The sequence below is a fragment of the Coenobita brevimanus genome, chromosome 59 (genome assembly GCF_032717465.1).
Source record: "Coenobita brevimanus isolate Jiangsu-jjx chromosome 59, ASM3271746v2, whole genome shotgun sequence".
NCBI lineage: Eukaryota > Metazoa > Arthropoda > Malacostraca > Decapoda > Coenobitidae > Coenobita > Coenobita brevimanus.
In genome coordinates, this window is record NC_137012.1 from 27,203,695 (window position 1) to 27,230,639 (window position 26,945).

General features: G+C 41.2%; 1 protein-coding gene across 1 annotated transcript in view; it reads right to left on the minus strand.

Annotated features, from left to right (window-relative positions):
• LOC145402936 (uncharacterized) overlaps positions 1 to 13,984 on the minus strand; it is a 630,265-nt gene extending 616,281 nt beyond the window's left edge. Inside the window, exon 1 of the mRNA XM_080274830.1 lies at positions 13,835 to 13,984. Coding sequence (XP_080130956.1) covers positions 13,835 to 13,966 — 132 coding nt within the window. The 5' untranslated portion in view covers positions 13,967 to 13,984. The remainder of the gene's footprint in view (positions 1 to 13,834) is intronic.
• Between the last annotated feature and the right edge of the window lie 12,961 nt (positions 13,985 to 26,945).

Here is a 26,945-nt window from a genome sequence, read left to right on the forward strand (position 1 = left end):
GCAGGCCCACTCATGAGAGGGTACATATTCAATTACCGACACAAAGTTTTCATTTTTTTTTAAATACTGTAATTATTCGCATGCATAACAAATTACGGTACATATGTTTGTGGTGTATACATTTATTTCCTTCTTCATATACTTTGTTGTCCCTAAATTCTATACCACAGGGCTGTATATAGCATTAACGTGGCTATCTAACTAACTTCTAAGGCGTATACGTTAATAGTCTATAAATACACAACTATCACGTTCACTTCGGTAACCCATCAGCAATATTCTGTACTCATTAATACTGTCTAAATCACACATAATTCTTGCTAACATCTATCCTTACTTGGACGGATAGCTTCTTCAATCGCATACACCTGTCTTGAGTATTACCATTAAGAGTCAAGGTATATACTCCAGCTTTGCGCATACTGCCATTAACATACCCAGATTTTCCTTATTCCCAGTTCCTTGAAGGGGGGGATGGTGGATGATAAGAAAAAAGGGAAATCTTAGTCTACAGTCCGGCTCCTCCCTAACATCTTTTCCTAAGCGATTTATTTTGTTCGGTACACCATTCTCTCCTCGTCTGTGTTACACAAATCCTTCCAATACCGCCATATTCTGCATATATATAATTTGCTAAAGGATATTAACTGACCATATCCAGAAATAAACCGCTTAGGAAAAGGTGTTAGGGAGCCTCCTTACCCGACGAGAATACAGGTGTTGGTCTACAATAACAACAGCACATCTTGGCGTTTACTTTTAACACTGCGTATATTTCTATTAGTGTTCTCAATCTTTGCCTACAATACTGTTAACAATCTTATGATAATACTATAACTTCGCGTATACTGCTATTAAACCTTCTAATATACTCCACCTTTGCGTATATTGCTATTACTGTACTGGAACTTTGTGTATACGAAATATACACCAACTCTGCGCACGGTATATTACTATTAAGTTGCGTTAATATACCCAAGTTCGTGTATACTGCTATCAAGGTTCGATGTGGAACTGGTGATTACGTAACACCTCTTCCTGAGCGATTTGCTCTGTACAATACACCTCAACATCCTCTTTAATATTATTGCTTCAAATAATGTCCATATTAATAAAGATAGGTGAATACAAGACAAAGGTAAGATGCAATAAGTATCTTCCTTTATATTACTGATCCAAATTATCTTGATAGGTTAAAGAAGGGGTGCTACCAAGCCTCCTACGTCAATTAGAATACGAACTACCTGATATTACCTGTCATACCTGATCTACGTAAAACCCGACAAAGTAATTATAATTTTCCGTAGCCGGGCCCGTACGCATTTATGTTACCTTGATTTAATTACTTTTTGGAAATTAAACCCGTAATCTGCCAATGATTGTGTTAGGCGTGGGGGGGGGAGTTAATGATGTCTTAATTACTTCCATGTTAAATAAGTGCCTTCTTTTGCCTTCCTCTGTGTCTGTCTGATGGTGTCTCAATTGTACTAAAAAAGCATTGTGTGTGTGTGTGTGTGTGTGTGTGTGTGTGTGTGAATCTCTCTCTCCCTCTCTCTCTCTCTCTCTCACACACACACACACACACACATTACTGCTACTCTATTAATTTTTGACACTACCACTACATCCCACTACATACACCATACACTTTCACACACAGACTCTCTCTCTCTCTCTCTCTCTCTCTCTCTCTCTCTCAGGGAATCACGAACGATCGATACAATTTGACGAAGTGCCAACCTACTTTCCACCCCATAGCACCGCAGTTTCGGGAACCGCGCGAAGGCCACCGAAATCGGAGCGAATCAGATTGGAAACTCTCTCTCCCTCTCTCCCTTTCTCTCTCTCTCCCCTACACCGATACCATTATTATTATTGCTGTGATCGCTTCGTAAATATTGCCGCCAAAACACCGGGGGTCAGAGCGTTATTTGTAGCGTTATGGTATCTTGTTTATTTACGAATCTGGCGGGAGAAAAAATATATATGGATGGTGATATTCGTCTTTCTCTCTCTCTCTCTCTCTCTCTCCGATGGAACGTGTGTGCGAGCTAGAGGTTGATTCGCTCTAGGCAATATTGTTAAACGTGTACTTTAAACTGTCAAGTAGTGATTTAAATTAACATTCTCTCATAATTGTTAGCAACAAGCTCTCTTCCTGAATTGCTATATATATTATTTCCAGTTTTAGCTTTTACAGAGACGTTAGAAACATTATTATACTTTCTCTGCCACATACAGTATACCTCATTCTGCAAGTTACCATTATCAATTGCAAAAGGTCAGTGTTATCCTGAGGCCAAGTTTTAATCTCACTTATTGCAATGAAATCAATGACAATACCATCAAAATCAACATTACTCCTATTTCCCATTAGAACAGGATTAAGAAATGGAGCAGAAAAATACGAAATCAGGAGAAACAATTAGGGATGTCAAATAAAATGGGCCATACATCCATTCCCTCACCATTTAATCACCAGGAATCAAATCGCACAGGAAATTAATAAACCAATGGAAACGCTGAATCAAAGGCACAATTATATTTAAGACGCGGTGTAGACTCCCTTCTCTCCCGCCTTCACCCAACAAAAGCATAAAAACAAAAGACAACCAATGAGTAAACAGAGGAGGAGCAAACAATAGCAGAGAACGCAGACAGACCAACCCCCTCCACCCAAACCCCCCCAGGCAATACTCCACCTAACAATAGACGTTCAATATTTGATTATGTTATGCGGGGGTAAAAAATAGGAGCTGTATGCAAAGATCAGGCCTCGAAATTGTTTGGATAGGGATTATAAAGATCTTGTTGCGCTAATCGATCAGGTTAATTATTCTCTTTTTTTTTTTTCTTTGATTTTGCTTCCCTTCTCTCCGGTTTTAATGTATGGAAAGAAAACACATAGGCATCTGATTATGGCTCGGGACTGTACAAGAACACTCTCCTCTGGTTCTAATATATGGAAAGCAAATAGCAGCTACTGACTAGGCCTCGATATGGTACTATTACATTTATTTCCCGTCCAGTCTCTGGTGTTGATAAATGTAAAACAAACATACAGGCATCTGATTAGGGCTTGGTATGGTATGATTACGCTTCTTTTACATTCATCCTCTAGCTTTTGATATATAGAAAATTAATACCTGACAATTGATTAGGCCAAAGTATAGTGTGTTTGTTATGTTCTCTTACTAAATTCCCTGGTAATAATATATGGAAATCAAATCTAGGCATCGGATTATCTTCGGTGTTGTGTGGTTACGCTTTTATTCACTTCCTTTCCCTGGCTTGGCTATATGGAAAACAAACATTAGATAATCGATTTAGCTTTGGTGTGTTATACGATTACTCATTACTTCTCTTAATTTAATTCATGGACAACAAGCTCACAGATATCGAGTTAAGTTTCGATTTTGTGCGATTATGTTTCCCAGTCTAGTTATACGCGAAGTTTCAGGTCCAACCCTTCACCGAGTCATGCTTTATATATATATATATATATATATATATATATATATATATATATATATATATATATATATATATTATACACGCTATATTTTTGGTACATCCGGACGATTCAACCTCCTAGATGCGGTAAGTTTCTGTGAGATACAATCGCTCTTCGTGCATGCGAATAAAATGCGAAGTTGTTTATTCTAGGCCAAATTATTAAAAATGATATATTTTTTTTTATCTGGTAGCCTACTCTAGGTATTTCTTCAGCACAGTACAATTTTGTCTTTAACCAAAATCACTTAAAGAGCGGGATAGTTGGCATGCCAAAGGGTTCATTTAACAAAAGAAGTATTTCCCTAACTGGAGGAATTAAATGCATCCTCCAAGAACCCCTTCACCACGATGCTACCCATATTAAAATCTAGACGGACATCTCAAACTGAACGGGGTAAATACAAAAAGAATCCATTTTTCATGTAAAAATATGTTACCCGAAGGTCTAGGGAGTCTTCGCCAGTCAGCCACAAATATTCCAGTCCGAAAGGGAGAAATACTTATTTGATTGGAAAGAACTAATTAAAGTGAATAGTGGTCAATGTTTTTACCTTTGCAATGCGGGAGATATATTCTAACTTCAGTAAAAATCGATAGGAAAAGTAATTAAAAGAAAATGTCATCGTACTAAATGGATTAATGACTCTTTATTTTACTGTGTGTCCGACTCTGGGCATAGCCTCGATAACCCGTTCCCTGCGGCTCAGCAGTCCTCCTACGTTGTACACACTTTCGCATGTTACCACCTGAGCACTAATATCCACCGTCCACACTGAATACATACTACGACAACACGGATCTTGGTCCCGTGTTCTTTGTTTTATTGATTTCCTAACACCTCCTCCATAGCGATTTCTTCTACACAACACACATCAAAAGCTTCCTGAAAAAAAAAAAAAAAAAAAAAAACTATATAAGATTACCTTCAGAGGAATGTTGAAATATAATGTACAAAATAAATCGCCTAGGAAGAGGTGCAACGAAGCCTTCTACGCCAATTGGAATACTCCCCTTGGTCCCACAGCACTCATTTGCGTATGGCGTACCAGCTCGGCCTACTGTTTACAAATATACACCACGGACAGAGTAACAGCGAAGGGCGAATCGTATTTCAATCTATTAATGACATCCACTGAAACGTTATACTCCGCAGGGGTGAGGGAGGAGGCGGCAGATGTGGAGGGGGAAGAGAGAAAAACGGTGATAAAACAAGGGAACAGGAGAGAGGTGGGGTTGTAAGAAACGGGAGAGGAAAAACAAAACGGCAATTAAGCGGAAGAGGGAAAAACAGAAGGATAATAAAACAAGGGAATGGGAGACAAGGGGAGAAACGAAAGGACAGTAAAACGAACAGGAAACTGATTATATATATATATATATATATATATATATATATATATATATATATATATATATATATATATATATATATATATATATATATGTATATATAAGAATGAGAAGTGAAGAGGAATAAAGCACCAAATAAAGCAAGGAAAATGAGAAAATCGGCAACGTGAAAAAAAAAGATAAAACAGAAAGGAAAAACTGAAGGATGTAAAAACAGGAAGAAACCTGTGATACTACAGGAAACGAAACGCAAATGTAAAACACCGAAAAAAAAAATGAGAATAGGAGAGATGCGACGATAAGAAACGGGAGAAACAAACACAACATTCGAACGGCGAGGTGAAACGGAAGGATGTAAAACAGGAGAGGAAACTGTTGATATGGACTACCTTAGAAACAAACACGAACGGAAACTAATATAAAAATAGCCCAAATAAGAGAAACGTCAGTGCTTAAAAAATGAAACATGAGAAACCGCACTACAGTCAAGAAGGGAAGAGGAAAAAAGGTGCTAAAAAGAGAAAGGGAATAGAAGTGGAGATGCAAGGAATGAGAAACGTACCAACATATGCAAACACGAACAGGCGAATGAAATAAAGAAAAGGAAGAAACTGTGCATAAAGGGAGAACAAACTGTACAATGAGGAGACAAAAAGCATTAAAAAAAAAAAAATCAAAGCAGGAACAACTGCACTATAGCAATGGAAAAATTACAACAAACAATGAAAGGGAAGTCGAGAAGGAGGAGACAGTACCAAAGAAAGGGAAGGAGAATTGGAAAAGTGAATAACCAGAAATATAGCAGAAACAGAAAAGGAAACAAGAGAGAGAAAAAAAAAGAGAGAAACGAAAACAAACTTAACCAGACACCGAGCTGCTAATGCATAAAAATAGCAACGGTAGATAAAAACAAAAGACTGCAAAAACAAACAGGGAGAAACGGTACACAGACGTCCGGCACTGGGACCCAACACACTGCAAACAGGGCTAAAGTGCGGTGGAAATCATATTCAAGTTCAGTACAAAAAATTTTTCACCGTGGACAAGACTTTACACACAGAATATCATGTCAAAATACACCTACAATTTTCTCCTCCTTCTCCATAACTTTAGGTCCAAAAATTTCCATAGCAGTAGAGGAATACAGGGAACGGATAGGGAATCAATAACGACCTCTACCATAAGAAATTTCTGCATGGTTTATTTTCATCCTTAAAATAACAAACACTAAATATGCAATGACAATCTTTTGATCCTAGACCATCCTAGTTTCCAAAATAGACTTTAAGATCATAATGTTGGGCACACACGATAGAAACGAATGAAAAAAAAAAAAAAAGAATTACTGTTAAAATGAAACATACTCTGCTTTTATCTTCAAAAAATGCTAATCTATCGGTCCCTCCCCAACCCCTGTTTCCAAAATCGGTTCAGTCTACATGGATCGTCAAGCGAATTAACAACCATCGACCTAGCATAACATACACACTGTTCACTTTCATCCTGTAAAAAAGATGAAAAAGAAACAGAAAAGTACGGGTGTACCATGACAGTCTGTTGAACCCTTTCGCCCTCTTTTTAAAATCGGTTCAAAAATCACAAGGTAGGAAGTGTAACACAGCAGCACTGATATAACACATTCTTTGCACTCTAACTTTCGTCCTAAAAAAAAAAAAAAAAAAAAAAAAAAAAGAGGAAGACGAAGAAAAGGAAAAGTATACCAGGAAAATCTGTATGATCCCAGTGCACCCTGTATCCAAAATCGGTCCAAAATCATCATCCTCAAACGCAATGCTTCGAACTGGCGGTCTTCCGGGAACGATGGAGTCTCTATTTATTACTGCTGTTATCACGAACGGGTTTTATTTACAGCGCCTGACTCCCGAAACTATGTTAGGGCGATCACGCATCTATCCGGCACGTTCACCGCTTCTTGCAATCGTTCAGGACGGGGGTTGCATGTTGCACAGCCAGGGGGGGTAGGGGTGCAAAGGACAGAGCTAAACTTCCGCCGCGCAGTGTAAGTACAGGTGGAGGGCACAAGTTTACCTGATATTTCACCCAATCTACTTCTCCCTTCCCCTTGGTGGCTAGTGTTGCTAAGGTGAAAGAGGCTTGATATACTTCTCTGCCTACTGATGATTCTCTTTGCTATGATGCGTCAGGGAGGAAAGTAGGAAAGGGACGCAGGTGAAGAGTACACGATCATTTTGTCCCCGACTGTACCTCGCAGCCGAGAGTCCCGCGGCCGAGAAAAACAATAACTCAGATCCGAACCGGCAATTTGGGTCTAATAATTTCGTGAATAAACTCGAGAACGGGTGTTAAAAGCGTGCGGGTGCGGGCGAGCGGTCGGGGGTTCGGCCGCGGTGCACTGGGGACGACTTGCGGTGCGGTTCGTCAAGAAAATTAGATGGTACGGTGTCGCTTAACCACCATGATCGCTACTCCCGCCCCGCCGCCGCCTTACACTAGTTTTTAATTTAGATGGTGGTGTGGGCGCTCTTCCCTTTCCCACCACCAGCCTGCCCTACTGAAGAAGCACCACATCTACCTGGATATTATAGCTCCCGACTTTCGCTGATCGTGTTCTAGGAGAAGGTTTTGACTTGAAAAAAATATTGTCCGACTTCGCCCATTCTTTTCTCAAGCACCACCCCAACTAAAGAAGCACTTGCCCCTCATACATGGATCTGACACTGACTTTTGCGGGTCGTGTTCTAAGGGATAATTAAGACTTGGAAAAAAATCGATTGTCTGAATTTATGATCCTCGTGCAGCTGATAGGTATACATCGAATCGAATCATCTAATATTATTGTAATGGGAACCTGGTTGTAGCTCTAATTTTTGCCGATCGTGTTCTAGGTGAAGATTAGAACTTAGCAAAAATTGTCTGCCTTTATAATTCTCGTGCTGTCGATAGGTATATAACTACCATTTTGTTGGGCCACAAGAAGTCCCCTGACTATGACTGATGTTAACTAGTGACGACATTTATTTTTCCAGGTATATCTTTACAGATTTTTTTTTAAGCACTTAATACGTTCTCCTTATTTAAAAACCGACCGGATATATATGCCAACCCTTCATCTGCTATTTTCACACTTAGACGTTTCATTCACACTAACTGCAGACGATTTTGCTCAGCAGGGAGAAGCCACACGTACTCTCGGGGTTAAAATCAATCTCTATAACCCTTTCAGAGTGTAGGAAGAAGTCCCATATTTTATTCTGTCTAACGTCTGACGATTTGCCCAACATAGATTAACGCTACAGTCAAAGGGTTAATCTCCTGCCGAAGCTGTCCTCCTGTTTAATTCAGCCTCCCGCCGAAATAATGTGCCCTTCATATCACCCTGCTCTCTTCAGTTTTTTTTTTTTTTTTCCTGTGATGCTGATGTCAGCAGAAGTCAGTCTCCTGCCGAAGTCATCGCTCTGATTAGTGTAGTCTCACGCTGAAGTAATGTGTCCTTCATTATCAACCAGCTCGATTAAGTATTATCATTATTTTTATTTCATGCAATACTGATGTCCACAGAAGTCAGTCTCCTAAGTCTTCGTCCTGGTTAATTCACTCCCCCGGTGAGGTAACATATACTCACCGTACCCCTGCACTCTTCAGTATTTTAATTTTGTTTCATGATGCGTGGATCAAATTCAATCTCCAACCCTGCTATGTTAACTTCCTTATGGTCGGGACAACTCTAGTATTCCAATCAGCTAATGTCAGACTACTTTACTCAGCAAAGATTAAGTCACATGATCTTGAGAAGGATAAGTTTTGTTGTTGTTGTTCCATATGCTGTGGATGTCGAACACAGTCTCTTGCCTATGTAATGTATGCTTTACATGATACTGCTCTGCTAAGTATGTTCGTTTTTATTTCATGTGGTGTGGATGTCTTCCGCGCCACACACACACACACACACACACACACACACACACACACACACACACACACACACCTCCCCGACGTACTGAGTATCAGGGAAATTAAAACACTAATCGCCAGGATGCCATTTCTTTACCAACTATCTACACCATTCCCTGACCTGCTACAAACCCACTCTTGTTAGATCTACTTGTAATTGGCAGGAGCAGATTTATGAATATTCGTTTCTAATTTATTTATACAGATTAGGTACTTACACTGAAAATATATCATAACCACCACCCATACACCTACCTGACCGATTCTACACCCGTTCTTATTAGTTCTGTTTAGTAGGAACAGATTTTCGAATATTCGTGTTAAGATTTTAAGTATCGATTAGCTGATTACAATAAAATACATATCGATTTTTTTTCATCAATATTATCACGACTCTTCTTCTTCCCTACCTGAGAATAGGGCGATAATTTTTTCTCTTTTTTCCAATATTTTTTTTCCAAGTTAAGGATATCGATTGGCTGATTACAAGACAATACTGATTTTTTTTTTATCATCATTACCAATCCAACCCTTTTTCCTACTGAAATACCAGCTGACAGATTTTTACTTTCCAGATACGTCACTTACTTGTGCACTCACGCAAACACCATTTCATGCCATATATATATTTTTCCCTTTCAGCTTTGGCGTAGATGATCAGGTATCTGTATAATCGCTTTTAAGTCCCGGTAAGTCAAGAAACGTTATACAATTTTTAGGTAAATTTTATCTTTCTGCAAATTATGAAGAGGGTAAAGAGGGGAGGAAGAGGGAGGAATATTATACCCATCATTCGTATATGCATCTCAGCCACCCTAGGTATCCCATTCTCTCTCCTTCTCTTGTTATTATTATACTGTTACCACCAGACGATTTTATTCTACCTAGCAAAGGCCTCCAGGTGTGAGGGGGCCACAACTAACCCCTCTAGTACGAAAAGTTTCCCCCAAGGTGAGTAACAAAATCGTCTGATGTTAGCATGTATAAAAAGGGGAGGAGGTCATCGGAATTAAAAGGCTATGCAACTACAACCCCGCATCGAAACCCAGTCGTTAAAGTTGCAATTGCTGGTCTGACCACTCTTGCAATAATCAATACGAACCCCAGCTACCAATAGGAAGCGACCCCACCAATTTACATAACAAGAAAACCGTTCCTTACACTAATTAAAGAGGAACAACCCTTGTTATTACAGACGAACTAAACTACATTTCCAGCGGTTGAATAAAGCCCACTGAACTTCGCCTATAATCGAATTAAAGGTGAAGTGGGTCGCATGATATCGAGAACCGGACGAAAGGCAAATAAAAATCATCCCTCCCGGCCACCATCAAACGGTAACTTCCCGCATACCGTAAATATCTGCTGGTGCGATTGGATACCCACGGAACAGACCTCAATCACACACGAGATTAAAGCCAGCTGCAAATTTTAGTAGTGTTGACCAGAAAAACAGCATCCACACCACTATGCCATTAAACACTGCACCTTTTTTTTCTGCCGTTTTCCCACGCTCATCGGCTTCACATACAGGAACAATGATACTCTGATGTGATTTTTGCACATCTCCCCATTCTTGTTTTGTAATCGCGGTTGAACCTTTTTACCTACACTTTTCACCCGATTACCAACTACGAGGGTGGCATGAAAAAATTATTTCGTGCATCTATAATCTTTTTTTTTTCTTCTAATATCCTAAGTCGAATTTTGCTCAGCATCTTGGTCCTATTGTAAGTGGCTTTGGAGACCTCGCACTGTATCTTCCTAAGCAATTTATTCTACACATTACATCTCAGTATCCTCTTCTATGATACTGATAAAAAAATGTGTCGATACTAAAATAAAATTAACATACACGAAATTTACAGGATGTAATATGCAAAACAAATCGCAAAGGAGAAAATACTACGAAGCTTCCTACGCCAGCTAAATACACACACACACACACACACACACACACACAAAACTTCTCCTCTACCCCCCAAACACACACACCCGGCATCCTCCCTCTCTCTCCTTGTCCTCACCTCCCCACACAGCATACGCATACTCCTTGTCCTTCCACAACCAAACACACTCTTCCCGTCTCTCCGCTTTCCCCACACAACTTCACACACACACACACACACACACACACACACCTTTCGCCTCTTACCAACATGACACAAGTGCTTCCCTTATCAACGCCACACACACTAATACACACATTATCTCAGTCCTCCCACCTCAAACCACACACCTCTCCCCCACATAGCTGCACACACACACACACACACACACACACACACACACACACACACACACACACACTTTACACTCTTCCCACCCACAAAGCCACATACTACTCCCAACATCCCTCTCCCACACACACACCCACGCCCACCCACCCACACATCCCTCCCACCCACACCCACACACTAACCACCAACTCGATGAGGTACTAATATAAAAACTCGTACGGATTTAGCTACACCTCGCTACTGTACGTGAGCCTCCGTCCTCACATTCGCAAGCCCTGTTCACTCTCAGTTTCGTGACCGTTCTTCCTTCGTGCCGACACACTAATCCTTCGTCAAATTTCAGAGGGATAATCATGCTAATACTTATGGTTTGGTGGGAACTGATGGCCGTGTTCCGAATTCAAGTAAATCTTTTTTTTTTTTAACAGAACTTTGTATAGAACTGTATGTGTCTTTAGCAGATTTATGATCAGTAAAATATCATCACTCCCATATCGAATGCCGTGTGTGTGGAGCTCAAGGCTAAGTGATATTAAAGCGCTTCATTTTTCAACCAACTTTTCTTCACCCATGATTGAGAAATAAAAATGTGTAATAGTTCCACCAAACTTTCACGTGAAAACTGGAACGGCACAGAAGGGTAGGGGGAGGAAAAGTAAAAGAATCTCAATTACAGTGTATCGACTTTTCTTTTTTTTATCGCTGCTTTTCACTCCCCCTTGAACACATCGGCAGGTTGAGCGATCGATATGAATCCTAGTGATCAGTTCGGCTGCCAGTCTCCTCGCTCGAACGGGTCCCAGAGAGGAACAGTCATAAAAGCAAACAGCTCAGGCTCGTAAATATGTAAGCAAACTATCGGCTATCAGCTCGTTCCGAGGCGCTCACAAGAGGGTTGATTTCCGATTGGCGATGTTCGAGTGATGTTACCAAGGTTTTCGCAAGAGACCGACTGTATCAGAAATTGTTATACAATTTCCTTAACTCCTACTACCACTTCTGTTTATCATCATCATCATTACTATCACTTCATTTCACATTTTCTTCATTTTAAAAATTGTATACTTTCCACCTATACTTCTACATCCAACTTATGAGGTTTAATAACGGCATCATTAGACATGTTAGTGCAATTTCTATCACTCTCCGTTTCTTGGTACGGTTTCTAAATATCACTAAATTCTCTCTCTCTCTCTCACCATTACCCATTAACCCCCAAACAAGCTTCATTAATAAAAGAAGTTAGCGTTTCGTCTAACATTTTCCCCACGGTGTCTAATTTTTCCCTTTTTATTCATAATCCGTCTCTCCCATCTCCCCCACCATGCACCATCCACGATAAGTTTAGAGTTACTGCTATCACAACTTTTATTCCTCTGTACGCTATCAAATTTCCTCAACTCTTCTTTACTCTCTCTCATCTCCCCCCACAACCACCGACGGGGTGATGCTAGTGTTGGCTCCCTTTGTCTAACTTTATTCTCTGTCGGCATTCACTTTCTGTTGTACTTCACTCTCTCTCCCACACCCGAACTTCTCACCTACATGTATCACTAAGTTTCCTTTTATTTCTGTCTGTCTCTGCATGTTATTTTATTTTCTCTCTCTGCTGTCCTCGAATCTTTTTCTCTTCCCCACCCACCCTAACCATCACCGACGAACTCTTCATCTAACTGCATCACCAACGAAGTTTAGTGTTACCTTTGTTATATTTCTCTGTAAGTTATTCTATTTTCTCCCTCTGTTGTTCCCAACTCTCTCCCACCCACGGAAAGAATTAAATTCAGTGTTCCTTCAATTTTTTCGATCGTTGCTTTTTTACCCTCTCTATTGTGTTCGATTAGGTCCCACCCATACACCCTCACCGCAATGCAAGGAAAGAAATTCAGTGTTCATTCTGTCCCTCTGTACGTCATTCTCTTTTCTATGTTATCGTTCTCGTCTCTCACGCTGCAACCCACCCTCACCACTACCACCCACGAACATCATGACTTTCGCTGTGGCCTCGTGATCTTCATAAATCAAAGTTCATCCGCTCTCGCCGCCCGCCCGTCTTCCGGTACAAGCTCCAATACGTCCACCACCGAGCCCTAATCCCTGTTCGCCTATGTGCAGCTCCCGATCGGCAATTCTGATCCCTTGCCACCTCCCCCTCATGCCGAGAACGCCAGGAATGCAGTGAAACCGATGATAAAAACGCAGAATTCTTTTAGTTTGTGATTGATCTGGGGAGGGAGAGGGACAGGTTGCCTAGCCGAGTTGCCTCACCCCCCGCTTGCATTGTCCACCCCTGTCCGCAAAGTTTAACACCTCGTTCTTGCATCACACAGATCGAGCATTGCTGAATATTGCAAGTGAGCGGCGGGGGTGGGTGACTGCCGGGACATACACGGTTAGGTTACTGATCCGTGGCCGGGTGGTGGTACTGGTGGTGGGGTGCACTGAGGTTTGTAAAGTTGAAACTATGTATACCAAATGACCAACCCGACTTTTGACCTTCATAGGTCTACCTGCCTGCCTCACCCGCGGCGAGGCAGGGACGGGTCAGGCACAACTCTCGCTCTTGCCCCGCGCGGAAATTTCGATGCCTGAGAGAAGTGTGGGTGTGGTGACAGTGTCCAGCGGCACTTGTCACCCGCGGCAGGTGGGGCAGCGCACCTGTCACCCAGCCCACCCCACCTGGCCCGCCCTGGCACCCGCTGTGGCTCACCGCTGTGAGCTGGTGTTGTGTGCTGTGGCATGAGGGAGGTGACACACAGAGAGGGGCCAGGCTGCCACGTGCCCGCCTCACGTACCTGTTGCCAGAACTGCGCCAGGAGGAAGATGCGTTCCTTCTTGAAGAGCCAGTCCATGGACTGTAGGTTGTGGAGGGCAGCGGGGTTGTCGCCCCCCGTGCCGCCCTGGGCGTCGGGCCCCGGCGCCGCCATGCTGCCCAGCAGTGGATGAGGAGCCACGGTGAACCCGCCCAGGCCCCCGACGCCGCCCGCCCCCGCCCACCCGCCGCCCACCTCGGGGCCTGAGCCTCCTTCAGACGCTGCCACCTTCACCAGTGTGGGGCCCACCAGCCGGGCACAGGAGGCAGAGAGCAAAGTGGCAGTGGCAGCAGCAGAGGCAGCGGCAGCGGCACTAGCGGTGGGGCTGCTGCATGTCACGTCACGGGGTAGAGTGCAGTGGTAGCGTCACAACACCTCACACGTCACACTAACACCGCCGCTGCACGCGTCTGGCACACACTGTGGCGCGGCGACCTGCGGGCGACACACGGCGTTGTGTGCGCTACCAGAGGGTCTCCCTCAAACTGGGGACGACTGGCGGGATCTCGCTCGCCGCCGCTGTCGTCCCACAGTCGCCCGCTGCTGCCCCCTGGCGGCCGCAGGGGGCGGAGTCTGCCCCAGCCCCGCCCGCCATTGGTCCGGGTTGCGGCGGCGGGGCGGGCCTGCCTCACCGCCACCACACTCATTTATTGCCACCCATGTATCACACCACCACACCACACACACCCACCACACCACACACCACCACACACCCGCCGCAACCCACACAACACACACCACACTCCCCACGCCACGCTCCTCAAACCATCACATACTACTCCCCCTTCTATTCTCCTCGTATCACACTCTTTATCTCGCCTTGGAGTCTCCGTACTTGCCACTGCCCTTGTGTCACCCTGTTCTTCAATCCCTCACCTCACCGACCAACCTCTCACCTCACACCTCACCGCCGGCTTGTCACCTTTCATAACACCATCCCATAACGTCCACACCTCTCGCACTATCCCCCTCCCATCCCTCACCACTCATCCTCTGCCCTCACTCACCTTCCACCCTCAACCTCATTACTCAAGTTCCTATACCTCCCACCTCTCAACCCCTCGCTTTACTCACCCCTCAACCTGTCAAATAACCTCTCACCCTCTCAGACAACCTCTCAACCTCTGAACCCTACTCAGTGAGATCGCATCCCTTCTCTCCGTCTCTCCCACGGCACTCATTTTTTTCCCCCTCTCTCATCTCTTCTTCTCCTCTTAGCTCATGTTAACTCTTCCTTTTTTCCCTCTCATTCTCTGCTGTTTCTTCTTTTCTCAACATTAATCCTACTCTTTAGCAACCTCTTTAAAACCGAGTGCCGAAGCAGTCCATGTTCTCTTCCGTTCCTATTCTTATCCATGGTTTTCCAACATGTCTTTTCTCTGGCTTTTCCTTACTTCGGATCGTTTGTAATTATTTCTGAATTTTCCTTATTTCTTATCATCTCAATTTCTCGTTTTTTTTTTTTTTTTCAGTCATTACATTTCCTACTGCCGATACACTATTCAAAATTTAAGTTTCTGGTATTTCTGAAGCCGTGTATCAAACCCAGCAAGAGTTCTTCCCCTAAGTCTATAAAAAAGGTGACCAAAAGTAAAGAAAAAGCTACGTTATCTAAAACACTGATCAAACTGCATCTCTCTCTCCCTCTCTCATTTTCATTTCAAGCTTAAATCATGGCTGTCAATTTTGTTTCGTTCCGCTTTGGGTATCCATCTAAAAATTCCTATCAAGTAATTTCCTCAGCCACAGAGAAGGATATATTTTCTTTTCTGCCTCCTCCGTGCTTTCCGACTTTTTCTCTCTCCGTTCCTCCCCTCTTCTTTCTCCATAACCCCATCAGTAAAGTGATTTTTTAAAACTCAATCCCTGTTAACACCAGGCGATTTTATTCAGCTTAAGGAGAGAATTTCCGAAAAGGAGGGGTTGGATATCGCCTCAATTAACCCCCCCTTTAGCACGAGATCTCACTCCGACCCTGAAAGAAAATCGTCTGGTAGTAGCAAGAGTACAATCAGGTGGACGTCGTTGTGCTGAAGGGGATAAAAACAGACAAGGGACATTATTTACAAGGGATAGTATTTATTCTTCTCTGTCCGTTTGTCCGTTTTCAGTATCCCGTTACTCTCTCTTCGTGTCCGTCGCACATACATCTCGTTCCATTTTTATCTGTTTTGGTCTTATTATTTATCTTCTTTACTTTGGCTGCTTCTTATATCTGCCTCTTTTCCTTGGTCTCCTTTGCTGTCCTCTTTTTAGTAAGAGTACTTCTCCAGTATCTTTCCCTCTTCCTCATCCTTCTCTAGTCTTATCTCGTCTTCCACGGTCTCCTCTTTTCTTCGTCCTCCTCGGTCTCCTGATGGCTGTCCTCTCCTCCTCCTCTTCTCTTTGCCCTTTTTCTTTGGCCAACTCTAGTCTCAACCCTTTTTCATCCTCATGTTCTGCCCCTCTCCCCGGCCTACTCCGGTCTTTGCTTTAGCTTCTCCGGCTTTATCTGTTCCCTCTTCCCATCTTTATGCCTTCTCTGGTCTATCTTCCTCCTCCTCTTATCAGTGTCCTGCTTCTTCAATTTTTATCCCTATTCCTCAAAAATCTTTGGTTTTCTATCCTCTTCCAAGAACTTCTTTACGGTCTTTTCACATCTTTCTCTCCTTCTAGCCCCCACTCCTCTTCTTCGATCTCCTCCACTCTGCGCCCCTCTTCCACGGCCTCGTCTAGTCTTTGCCCTTCTCTCTCGGCCTCCTCTTTTCTCTTTCCCTCTTCCTGAGATTCGTTCTTCCACGGCCTTCGCTATTTCTAGTCCCTCTTCCTTTTGTCTTCGTCACTTTACATCCTCTTCTCTCCACACCTCTCTGGTTTTTTCTATTCACTGTCCCACTTTATCCCCTTTTCCTTGCTCTTCTTCCTAAGCCTTTTCCAGTCTCTCTTCCTCAGCCTCAACTATTTTAAACTTCTCTTCCTTCTCTTGTCTTTGCTCCTCTTCCTCGCTCTTATCAAGTCTCTGCACCTCTTCTTCGATCTTCTCCAGCATTTCTCCCTCTTTCTCGGTCTTCTGTTGTCTTTACCTCTCTTCCTTCTATTTCATCTTCTGCGTCACTTTCTCCCTCCACACCCCCTCTTTCTTATCAAATTTCCCTTTTGTCCATTCTCTTTCGTACGTTTTCCGATACGTTACTTTCCCCCTTCTAGTTCCTTTAATGTGTGCTGTTTCTTGCATTCATCCCATTCTTCCATTTGTCATATTTTCCTTCCATCCATTATTCTTTCGTTTTACTTGCTCAGGTCTCACTGGTTAATTATCTATGACTTTTTGCTCACACTCTTTCTTGATTCTTCGTCCTTTCATGTTCACAGTTTCTTCTGTTTCCCCTTTTATCACACCTCCCATCTATCCTTCTTTCGTTCGCTTAAATTTCCCTAACTTCCCTTTTTCTGCTACTTTTTTCCCAGCACTTTTCTTTTTTCCACTATACCTTCATTTGTGTCTTTTGTTTATTACCTTTTCCCAGTGCCCTCTCGCCTTACAGCTTTGTTTAACTTCCTTTCATCGCTCGTGTTTCGTAATTCTTGTTCAAATCCATCTTTAGTCTTTTCTCTAATATGCTTCTCAACCCTCTTCTTTTTCCATTACATTTCCTCTCATCAACTTTGTTTTCCTGCATCCCATTCCCTTTTTCTTCATCAGGTCATCATTATATTCATTTCTGCATATTTTCTTTATTTTTATTATTCTCTTCGCCTTCTCCATTCCTTGAACTTTGTTACTTTATTTTACTCTCACATCTTCCCCCCTCTTCTATAATTTGCCAGCTTTCCTCACTACACACACCGTTCCATCGTACTGGTAAGTGGTTTATTTCTTCTCCTATCCCTTTTTCGTTTATCTAACTCCTTTCTATTTCCTCCATCCTCTTTTCATTGACTTTCTCTCCATCCTACCTTTCTCCCATTTTTCCTTTCCTTCTCTTTCCTGTTGTTCTCACATTCGTCCTGTTTTTCTTCCTTCCTTGCTCTGCCTCCCTCTTTTCCTTCCCTTCCCCTCTCCCTCCCTCTTTTCCTTCCCTTCCCCTCTCCCTCCCTCTTTTCCTTCCCTTCCCCTCTCCCTCCCTCCCCTACTTCGTCCCTCTCATCCTTACTCTTCCTCCCTTTTTTCATTTCTTCCCTTCTTCCTTCCGTTTTCTCCTTCACCCATTCTTTCTTCCTTTTTGCCTTCACCCTCCCTTTCATCCTTCCTCCCTCCGTCCCACTTTTCATTTTTCCTTCCCTGCTTCCTTCCTTCTTCCCTCCTTCCCTCCCTCCCTCCCTCCTCCTCTCTCTCTCTCTTTCTCCCACAGCCACACAACGCGTCGCGTCCCGTGTACGCATCTCAAAAGCGCACACACAGCTACAAGTCTACAGCGTGTGTGCGTGTTTCACTTAAGCGCGAGGTGATTCGGCTGTGTACGCTTATTATCGTGGGCGTTGGGTAACTTTTGGTGTACATGTGTGTGCGTTGTGGCGACAGTGATTAGAGAATTATTTTTAATGTGTGCGTGTGGATTTTAAGCTGCAGTGTGCGTGTATGTGCGTATGATAACTGCAAAACTGTAGATACATTTGCTCTACATGTTTGTACGGTGTAGTGACAGTGATTATAAAATTGTTTCTGATGTGTGCATGTGGACTTAATGGTACTGTGTGTGTGCATGTGCGTGTAACAGCTGTGATATACTGGAGTTTGTTGACCTTTCACTGATCGATGAAATTTGATATAGCCGTACGAAACAAACTGAATTAGCATTGATCGATACTTTTTGATAAATCTGTAAAAGACATACTAAGTGGCTTTTTTCTTTTTTTTATTCATGGTGACTTGATCAAAGTCACTTAACAAAACATACGCACACAACAGTAAACAAAGACCCATTTTCCAGGCGGGCCAGATGTGCGTGTAACTCCAGACTTGGGAAAAACGAAAGTTTTAAGAATTTGATAGTATTAATTAACTCCTGAATCATATCACGTCTTTCTTATTTTGTTCTAGTTCATGCCAGAAAGTTTCATTCAATCTGAGAGAGACTGGTGGCAAAGAACCTCCAGTCTTTCAAACGCAGTGTGCCCAGGCATCTCAAAATGAACGGATCTTGACTTTGGTTCTCGTGTTATCTTTTTTTTTTTTTTTTTCTTGGAGGAAACAATCTTGCGGGCTTCTGACCTTTGTTTCCTTCTTCCACGCATAAAAAAAAGAAGAAGAATAAGAAGACGGAGCTTACGACTGCTTACCCTATCCTGTCTTGTTTCAACAGTTTCCCAAAAATGAGAATTTTTTTTTTAGGAATTTGCCAAAAAAAAAAAAGTTATCGTACTGAATGGGTTAAAGCACTGTCTTCTAATAAATGTAGTATTACTTTTATTATTCAGATATACAACGTTAAAAATAAATGAATAGGCATATACATCAATAGCTTTCTTACCTCCTTCCCCCCAAGGGCGCAGTTTCTACTACTCGTGTATTCTTCCTACATCAGGGAAAATGTATTGAATTTAAGATACTCTCCCTCGCAGCGTAGATATTAAGGATGGATCTAAGCCCTCCAGTTGGATTTTCCCGGAAGCTGAATTAAAGCGTCTGGAGATAGCAGTAAGAGAGGAAGGAATACTACTGTGGGCAGGAAAAACGCCACTCCAGTTCAATGACGCTTTTTTCATCATATATGCAGACGATTTAATTCAATTCAGGGTAGACTGTTTCGGAGTGAAGGTGTTAGATACGGCCTTCATTAAATTTCTCGCTAATTATGTCCTCCCCAAGCTTAATTGAATCGTATCACGGGAACAACAATTAAGTATAGATGATATGTTTTAATCTGAGAAAATTAGACCACTTATCCAACTTGAGTTTTGATAGGTTTTAGTTATGAGGTAAGAATGAGTCTCCTTGGTTACTAGTCAAATTCACCTTCCAGTCTGACTACACCTGGCCATTAACTGAGCTGAAAAGAGGTTATGGATCTCTATCAGACGAGATTAAACAAACTATAACCAATGCGTTATCGGAGTAAAGCAATGAAATAATGTGTTCCTAGTGATAACGAAAAATTAGCGTTGAGTAAGAGCGTGTGAATTATAGGTGTTAAGCAGACTGACCATCTTTTTAAGTTTTCACCTGTACAATTTCCCTCGAAAAAAAAAAAAAAAAAAAATCAAGCATACAATTCTTAGATGTATTAATAACAACGAAACAGTTCACTATTATTATTATTATTATTATTATTATTATTATTATTATTATTATTACTACTACTACTAAAGCAACTACTACTACTACTGCTTCTAAGGCTACTATTACTACTACTCTAATTTTTATTATCATTATTATTATTATTATTATAAAGATCTAGAATTACACGACTCTTTTCAGTTAAGCATAATTTTGTGATGCTTGTGCGAATAAGACAACGATATGCACTAAACGCGAAGAAAGTGTTAATTAATGTAATCGAAAACCCTTAAAATTAATAGACAAGGTAACTCCCATACGCTGAGAGAGCTAACTGTTGAGCTTTAAAAATAATAGCAAGTTTGAGAGAAAAAAGAAGAACGTACTCTTTAGCCACTAAAAAATGCTCTCCCCCTTTCCTCCCCTCCCCTCCCTCCCTCCCCTAACCCTTTTTTTTTTTTAGCCTTCCCGCTCTACCTCCCTCCCTCCCTCCCTCTCTTCTCTCTTCCCCTCTCCTTTCCTCCCTTTATGCGTTTCTTCCTCCCTCATGTGCTCAATCTTATTTTCCCTTTAATTCTTTTCTTCCCAATCCTTCCCACACTTTTCCGTCTTTTCTTTCCCTACTTACTCTAAATTTTCTCTAAAACTTCTTCTCTTTCTCTCTCTCTATTCAACTACCTTTCTTCTTCATTCTCAATTCTTTCTCCGCTCTTCCTGCCTCCGTGTATTTCCTTTTCCTTCTTCTTCTCCGCTGTTCCTTCCCTCCACCTCTCCCTTTTTCCATCTTCTTTCATACTCTAAATTTTCCCCTTTTCTTTTTCTTCCACTACTTCTCCTCCTCTCCTTTCCCTTTCCCTCAGACATTTCCTCGCTCTTCCTTCCTCGGTCTACTCTTTCCTCCTCCCTCTTTCCCTCCTTCTTCCTCCCGCATGAACTCTCTTACTCATTTATTTTTTTAATATTTTTATTCATTTTCAATCTTCTGTTACTTGTATTTTTTTAAATACATAATACCTCCACATATGTTTACATTCTATTTTAGTTTACACGCTTGTATTTTTATTCTCCAAGTTGTTTAATCATGACTTACTTTTTTGGTCTATTTTTGACATAACAGACAGATTATCAAAAAGAAGGCATTGCGTGTCTGGCAGCCGAGACTTAGGGAACGGACTGTCTAGTCCATACCAGAAGTCGAATATATAACAATAAACAAACACTCCAACTATTTCAACATTTGCCAAGAGCTTTGACATTCGCAGGAAAAAATAGGGACAAAAAAATTCGAAAGTTAATCCACTGGGTCTATTTTATGCTGTACGCCTACGGCAAGTCCATCCCTTATCCCCTTGGTTTATCATATTATCAAAGGGTATCACCTAAGGGCAGAAAGAGAGACATACCAAACCTCTCTCAGCTTAAGGATATAAAAGTGAGAAAAACAGAGGGTAAAACAAGCGATTTTTAAGTTTGTCCCTGACTTTGCACGGACGCGCGGGCAGCCGATCAATCATCCAGTGTCTCTTTGATCGATTAAAAATATAAATTATACAGTTGTTTTTCACTGTAGTTTGTGATGTCTTTACCGATTATCATTTTTTCTTGACTGATTGTCTTCATATATTTACGATTGATTATACGACTGAATTTTGCCGTTTCTCGCTCTTTTCTTTACTGCTTCTACCATTCTTCCAAACAGATGGTGCCAATTTTTTCCTGATCAATTATGTTATTAACCTTTCCGATCGAATACACCTTTTCTTACATAATAATACAGTTTTACACTAACGAATAGATTTTCATATTAATTAACACAGCTTTTTTCTAATTCTTTATTTGACTAAGGCGTCTGACTATAGATTTTGATTGATTTCTAATTCTTGATCACGTAAGTCTTTCCTTTACTAATTATATCACCGACTTTTCTTGTAATTCTTCATTTTTTTTCTTCTTTCTGTTTTTATTTGTTTTGCTGGTGATATTACTGCTTCTACCTCTTCCAGACGATGACGTAGACCTACTTAGTATATTATTCTTACTACCTGAAGATGATTTTGCAATGCTCCGGAGACCCCATGCTTCTTCTTCTTCTTCTTTTTTTCGCTGTTGATATTACTGCCTTTACCCCCTCCAAGACGACATCGCAGACCTATTTAGCATATTATTCTTACTACTTGAAGACGATTTTGTTAATCTTAAGACGATTTTGATAATCTCGAAAGACCTCATCTGCAGTGTGTGAGGGGGGAGGGGGTAGAAACAATCTCCGTTAACCCCTTCACAGCCTGATGTCTCCGTAAGCTCAAAGAAATCATCTGATGGTAGCAAATATTAAATAAATGGAAATGCGTCACCGTACCGAGAGGGTTGACGATTTCTTAAGCTTAGTCTTTGTATACGCAATGACACCAATGAAATAAGCTTTTTTTCATGACACTTTCCCATCCATTACATTTTTTATGCAAACATTTTTTTTTTCCCCGAATTATTATCTCCATATCAGGCTGGCATAACTCACTCTCAGTTGAATAAAATCGCCTGTTGTTAGCCAGAACAAAACTTGAGAGTTGTTCCGACCATGAGAGGGTTAATGGTATCGGTATTAACGCTCAGGCTCCTAAACACACACACACGGCTGAATAAAATCGTCTGGCGTCAGCTGGAAAAAAAAAAATAGCAGTACTAGAGTTCCCTTGATCATGAGGGGGCTAATCATTACAACACCGCCTTTCGAGCGATTATAACGATGCTCTTCGGAGGCAGCGGTCGTATAGTCGAAAGCGAACTCAGCACGCAACCCAGAAGTCCCGGGTTCGATTCCCAAGCCGGCCATAAGATCTCTGCGCCAGGTCTCCATTCCCACAGTCAGTTAGTACCTATGGCTGAAATAAGGACCTGAATCGTAAATTCGACGGTTGCGTGTCGTAGTCCAGGGGAAATATCTGTCCCCATGACCATCTTGCTGTTGACAGGCATTAGGCTAACTCGAAGCTTTATCTTATTCTTCGTTTCAATTCTCATTACTTCGATCTGTCATAACATTATTTTAACTCATTATATCATCATCATCATCATCGTCATCATCATTATTATTGTTGTTGTTGTTGTTGTTATCATTATTATTATTATTATTATTATTATTATTATTACTGATCATGTAGTTTCTAAGCCGACAAACGATATATTTGGTGAATAGACATACCTTTGTTTTCAATCAATGGTATTATATTTTCCATTAATTATATCATTGCTATTGGGATAGATATGTACAGCTGTGGACAGGAATATCGCTACACTTATAAGACGAACAAATATCAAACTCTTACACATTACCCTGAAAAATTTACAGGATTCCGAAGCGCGTCTCACGAAGTTTCACAAGTTACCGTTCACTCTCCCGCTATTTATCGGAAGGAAGTGGATCAATATTAATACCCGCAACAGTACATTTCACACACTTCAAACAATTTCCATATATCACAGTATTTTTTTTTTTCTTTTTTTTTTCAGAGTGCATCTAAAAAAATCAAGCGTAACTGACAATGCACCCAGGATATATCACACAACGTCACCTTAAAAATTCAAGCCCCCATTTCAGTTCCAGAGGCGAACAGGCCATCGAAACTATGCCCTATCTAAATGTCGAACCCAGGACCTCTCGTTGCAGGTTCGGTGTGTTTGCAATCACACCTCTCCCCCTCTCATAAAAAAAAAAAAAAAAAAAATGTAATTAATTTTTCACAATGTTTCAGTGATAATCTGAGGATTTTTCTTTCCTCTTTCTTTTTTTTTCTCTAGTTCCTTTCTTTCTTTCCTTCTTTCTTCCATTATTTTTATTTATTTATTTATTTTGGTCACTTTCTTTCCATCTTTCTTCTTTTCTTTTTCTTTCTTTCTTTCTTTATTTATTTTACAAGCTGTCTATTTATAACAAACTCAGTATGACAATAACCTCTCTTAGACTTATCCTTACAATCACCAAGCTTTTTCAATGAGCTTAGGAAACGTCTCTCAGTAAAGCTGATAACAACCATTAACTACAGAAGAACAATGGCACCTTATTAAATATGGTTCCTGCTGCCTCCAGACGATTTTTCTTCCGCCCATGAGGAAAGTTAAAGGATCAAGAGAATGTCATGTGTAAAGATCCAACGTATAGCAAAATCATGCACACACACACACACACACACACACACACACACACACACACACACACACACACACACACACACACAAGGTTTAAATGAATGCCTATCGACCACGCGAGGGTCACTATGGGAAGTGGTAAATTTATGCTTAGTCCATATCTTCCCCAAGAATACGATACGCAACCGATTACTTACAATCCAGGTCCCGACTGATAGTAAAATAAAGCACAGAGAAAAATAAAGTCTAGATGAACGCCTATCGACCACAAGAAAGTCATTGTGGGAGGTAGTAAATGCATGCTCAGTCCTAGTCTTCCTTTAGAATACGATACGCAACCGTCGACTTTACAATCCAGGTTCCCATTTCGGTTCCGGGTACAAAGAAGGCTGGAGTAACGTAAACCTAACTCTGATGTCTTTTGGCAGGCTCGGGAATCAAAACCACGGCTTTCAGAATAACAGCCAGTGTGCTTCCGCGAACCTAGGACTTATCGATCGCGGACCTATCTATATATCTGTATATCGCATTATTATTCATCGTACTACTTTTTTATTTAGGGTAACGTGACATCAATCGGAATTTTTGGCTACTTGAAAATAACATACAGACTGAAACGTAAGGAAATACTGCTCAGGTGCAATTCCTCACAATTTACAAACGTACTGAATCCACGAGAAAAGTCGGACATAGATGTTTTAAAATAAGTGAGAAAAACGTCGCTTAAGTTTTATTACAATGAACGAACGTACTGAAACACTGAGAAACGTCGCTCAAAGTTAGTTACAATTAAGAAACTTACTGAAACAAGAAAAGAAAACGTTGTCATTGTCTGATTACAATTAACAAACGTTCTGAAACGGGAAAGGTCGCTCAAGTTCAATTTACATTTAAGGGAATACTGAAACAAGGAAAAGTGTCGTTCCAGCTTAATCATGCGCACTGTTCAAGTTCACTTTTACTCCGAATAAACAGACATATCGAAACAAGCGGAAATAATTCTCAGTTTTGGATACTCATAATTAACACATTAGGCAAAGAATAAAAGAAATCGCTCATGCTTACGTTCACATATATCTCAATTAAGTCATATACAGGCAGAGAAATCGCTAAAGTTCACCTGCTCAAAATACAATCAGAAAAGCCGCTTAAAAAAAAAAAAAAGATAATCAGAATATGCAGATGCTGAAACTAGATAATATTCACTCATATCAGGGAGGGTTTGTCAAAATGATGGGGTTATTTGCAAGATCGATGTCCCGTTACTATAAAATATAACTGTCTCCTATAGCGAAATATATCGTCTGTGGAATGCAAGAGTATTGCGGAGAACACGATTTTAGGCTAAAGTAATGAAGGGAATATTGAAACATAGGGAGAAACATTAATTTTCAGCTTCATTGAACATACTGACGGCAAAGTTTATAATTCTTCTCCCCCCCCCCTCTCTCTCTCATTAATACATGAAAAAAAAAAAAAAAGTTATTCGATTTCAGTCAAGACCGATAAAAGATGTAAGGTCAGAGGTTAGAATCAAAGTTCAGAATCACAACGTTATTTCGTGAATGATAAATGCGATTAATATCAATGTTTTTGCATACACTGTGTGTGAGGTTGGCGTGAAGTCATGCGATTTTAGTGTAGAGAAATCAAAGGTCAAGGACAGAGGTCAAAGTCAAAGTTAGAACACCATGATGTACTTTCACTTTTTTTTTAATTTCCATTTTTTTTTACTACTGCCAGACGTTTTTTTTTTTTTCTTTTTTTTCAGCTTTAAGAGAGCTCCCCTAGTAGTAAAGGGGTTAATGAGGGCTACAATAAGCACATTAATATCGAAAAGTCTCTGCTGAGCTGGATATGTTCGTCAGTAGGGAGACAGCAAGGAAATACTAATGTCGTAACTGTACTAAATGGGTTGATTTGGAATAAGAAGAACAGAGAGCTTCTATATGGCACTGCATCAATTTCTAAGGCAAGTTGAAGTCGAAATCTTAAACCTTCCTCCCTAACACCAGCGCCACTGACGAGGAAGGCACTAAAAATGAGTGACACAATTTACTCGAAAGGAAGAAGAGGGACAAAGGAGGGATTACATGGAAGGGAAGTACTGTATGTTTCAGAAGTAAATGACAGATAATGATCCCTTAAAATATTCGCTTAGGCCACAGCACACTCCTATCGCCTTCCATATCAACGTTCCCATTTCAGTTTTAGGTGCAGACAAACTTAAGTTAAGAGCAAATGCCCAAAGGTTTCGTAGCCGGCCCAACAATCGAACCCGGGACCTCCTGCTTGCGGATCGAGTGTGCTTCCAATTACACCACCGCCAGAGCAAGAAAGCAGAGGGAAAACGATAATAAATATTAATCACTGTTACTGGACATTCAATATTTCTTGGCAGAGTTGGTTACAATAATCAATTCATCAGGCAAGGAAGATATTAATGCATTTATACTTACTGTACATGCAGTTTCTAAAGAAGCAGAGAGAGAGAGAGAGAGAGAGAGAGAGAGAGAGAGAGAGAGAGAGAGATCTACCCACTCGTTTTTAGTACATTCAAAACAATAATTACTCTTTTACAGTTGGATCTCAATAATGGTGACACTCCATTGCCCACGTCTCAGTCGCCATCGTAAACCGACTTCACCATGACGCTTCCGTGTCTGGTTACGTCCCACGTGGGGGTATTCACGCGGAGTTGGCGGGATCCCTAACAACTCTTCCTTACCTGTTTATTTTGCAGAGTGTGCC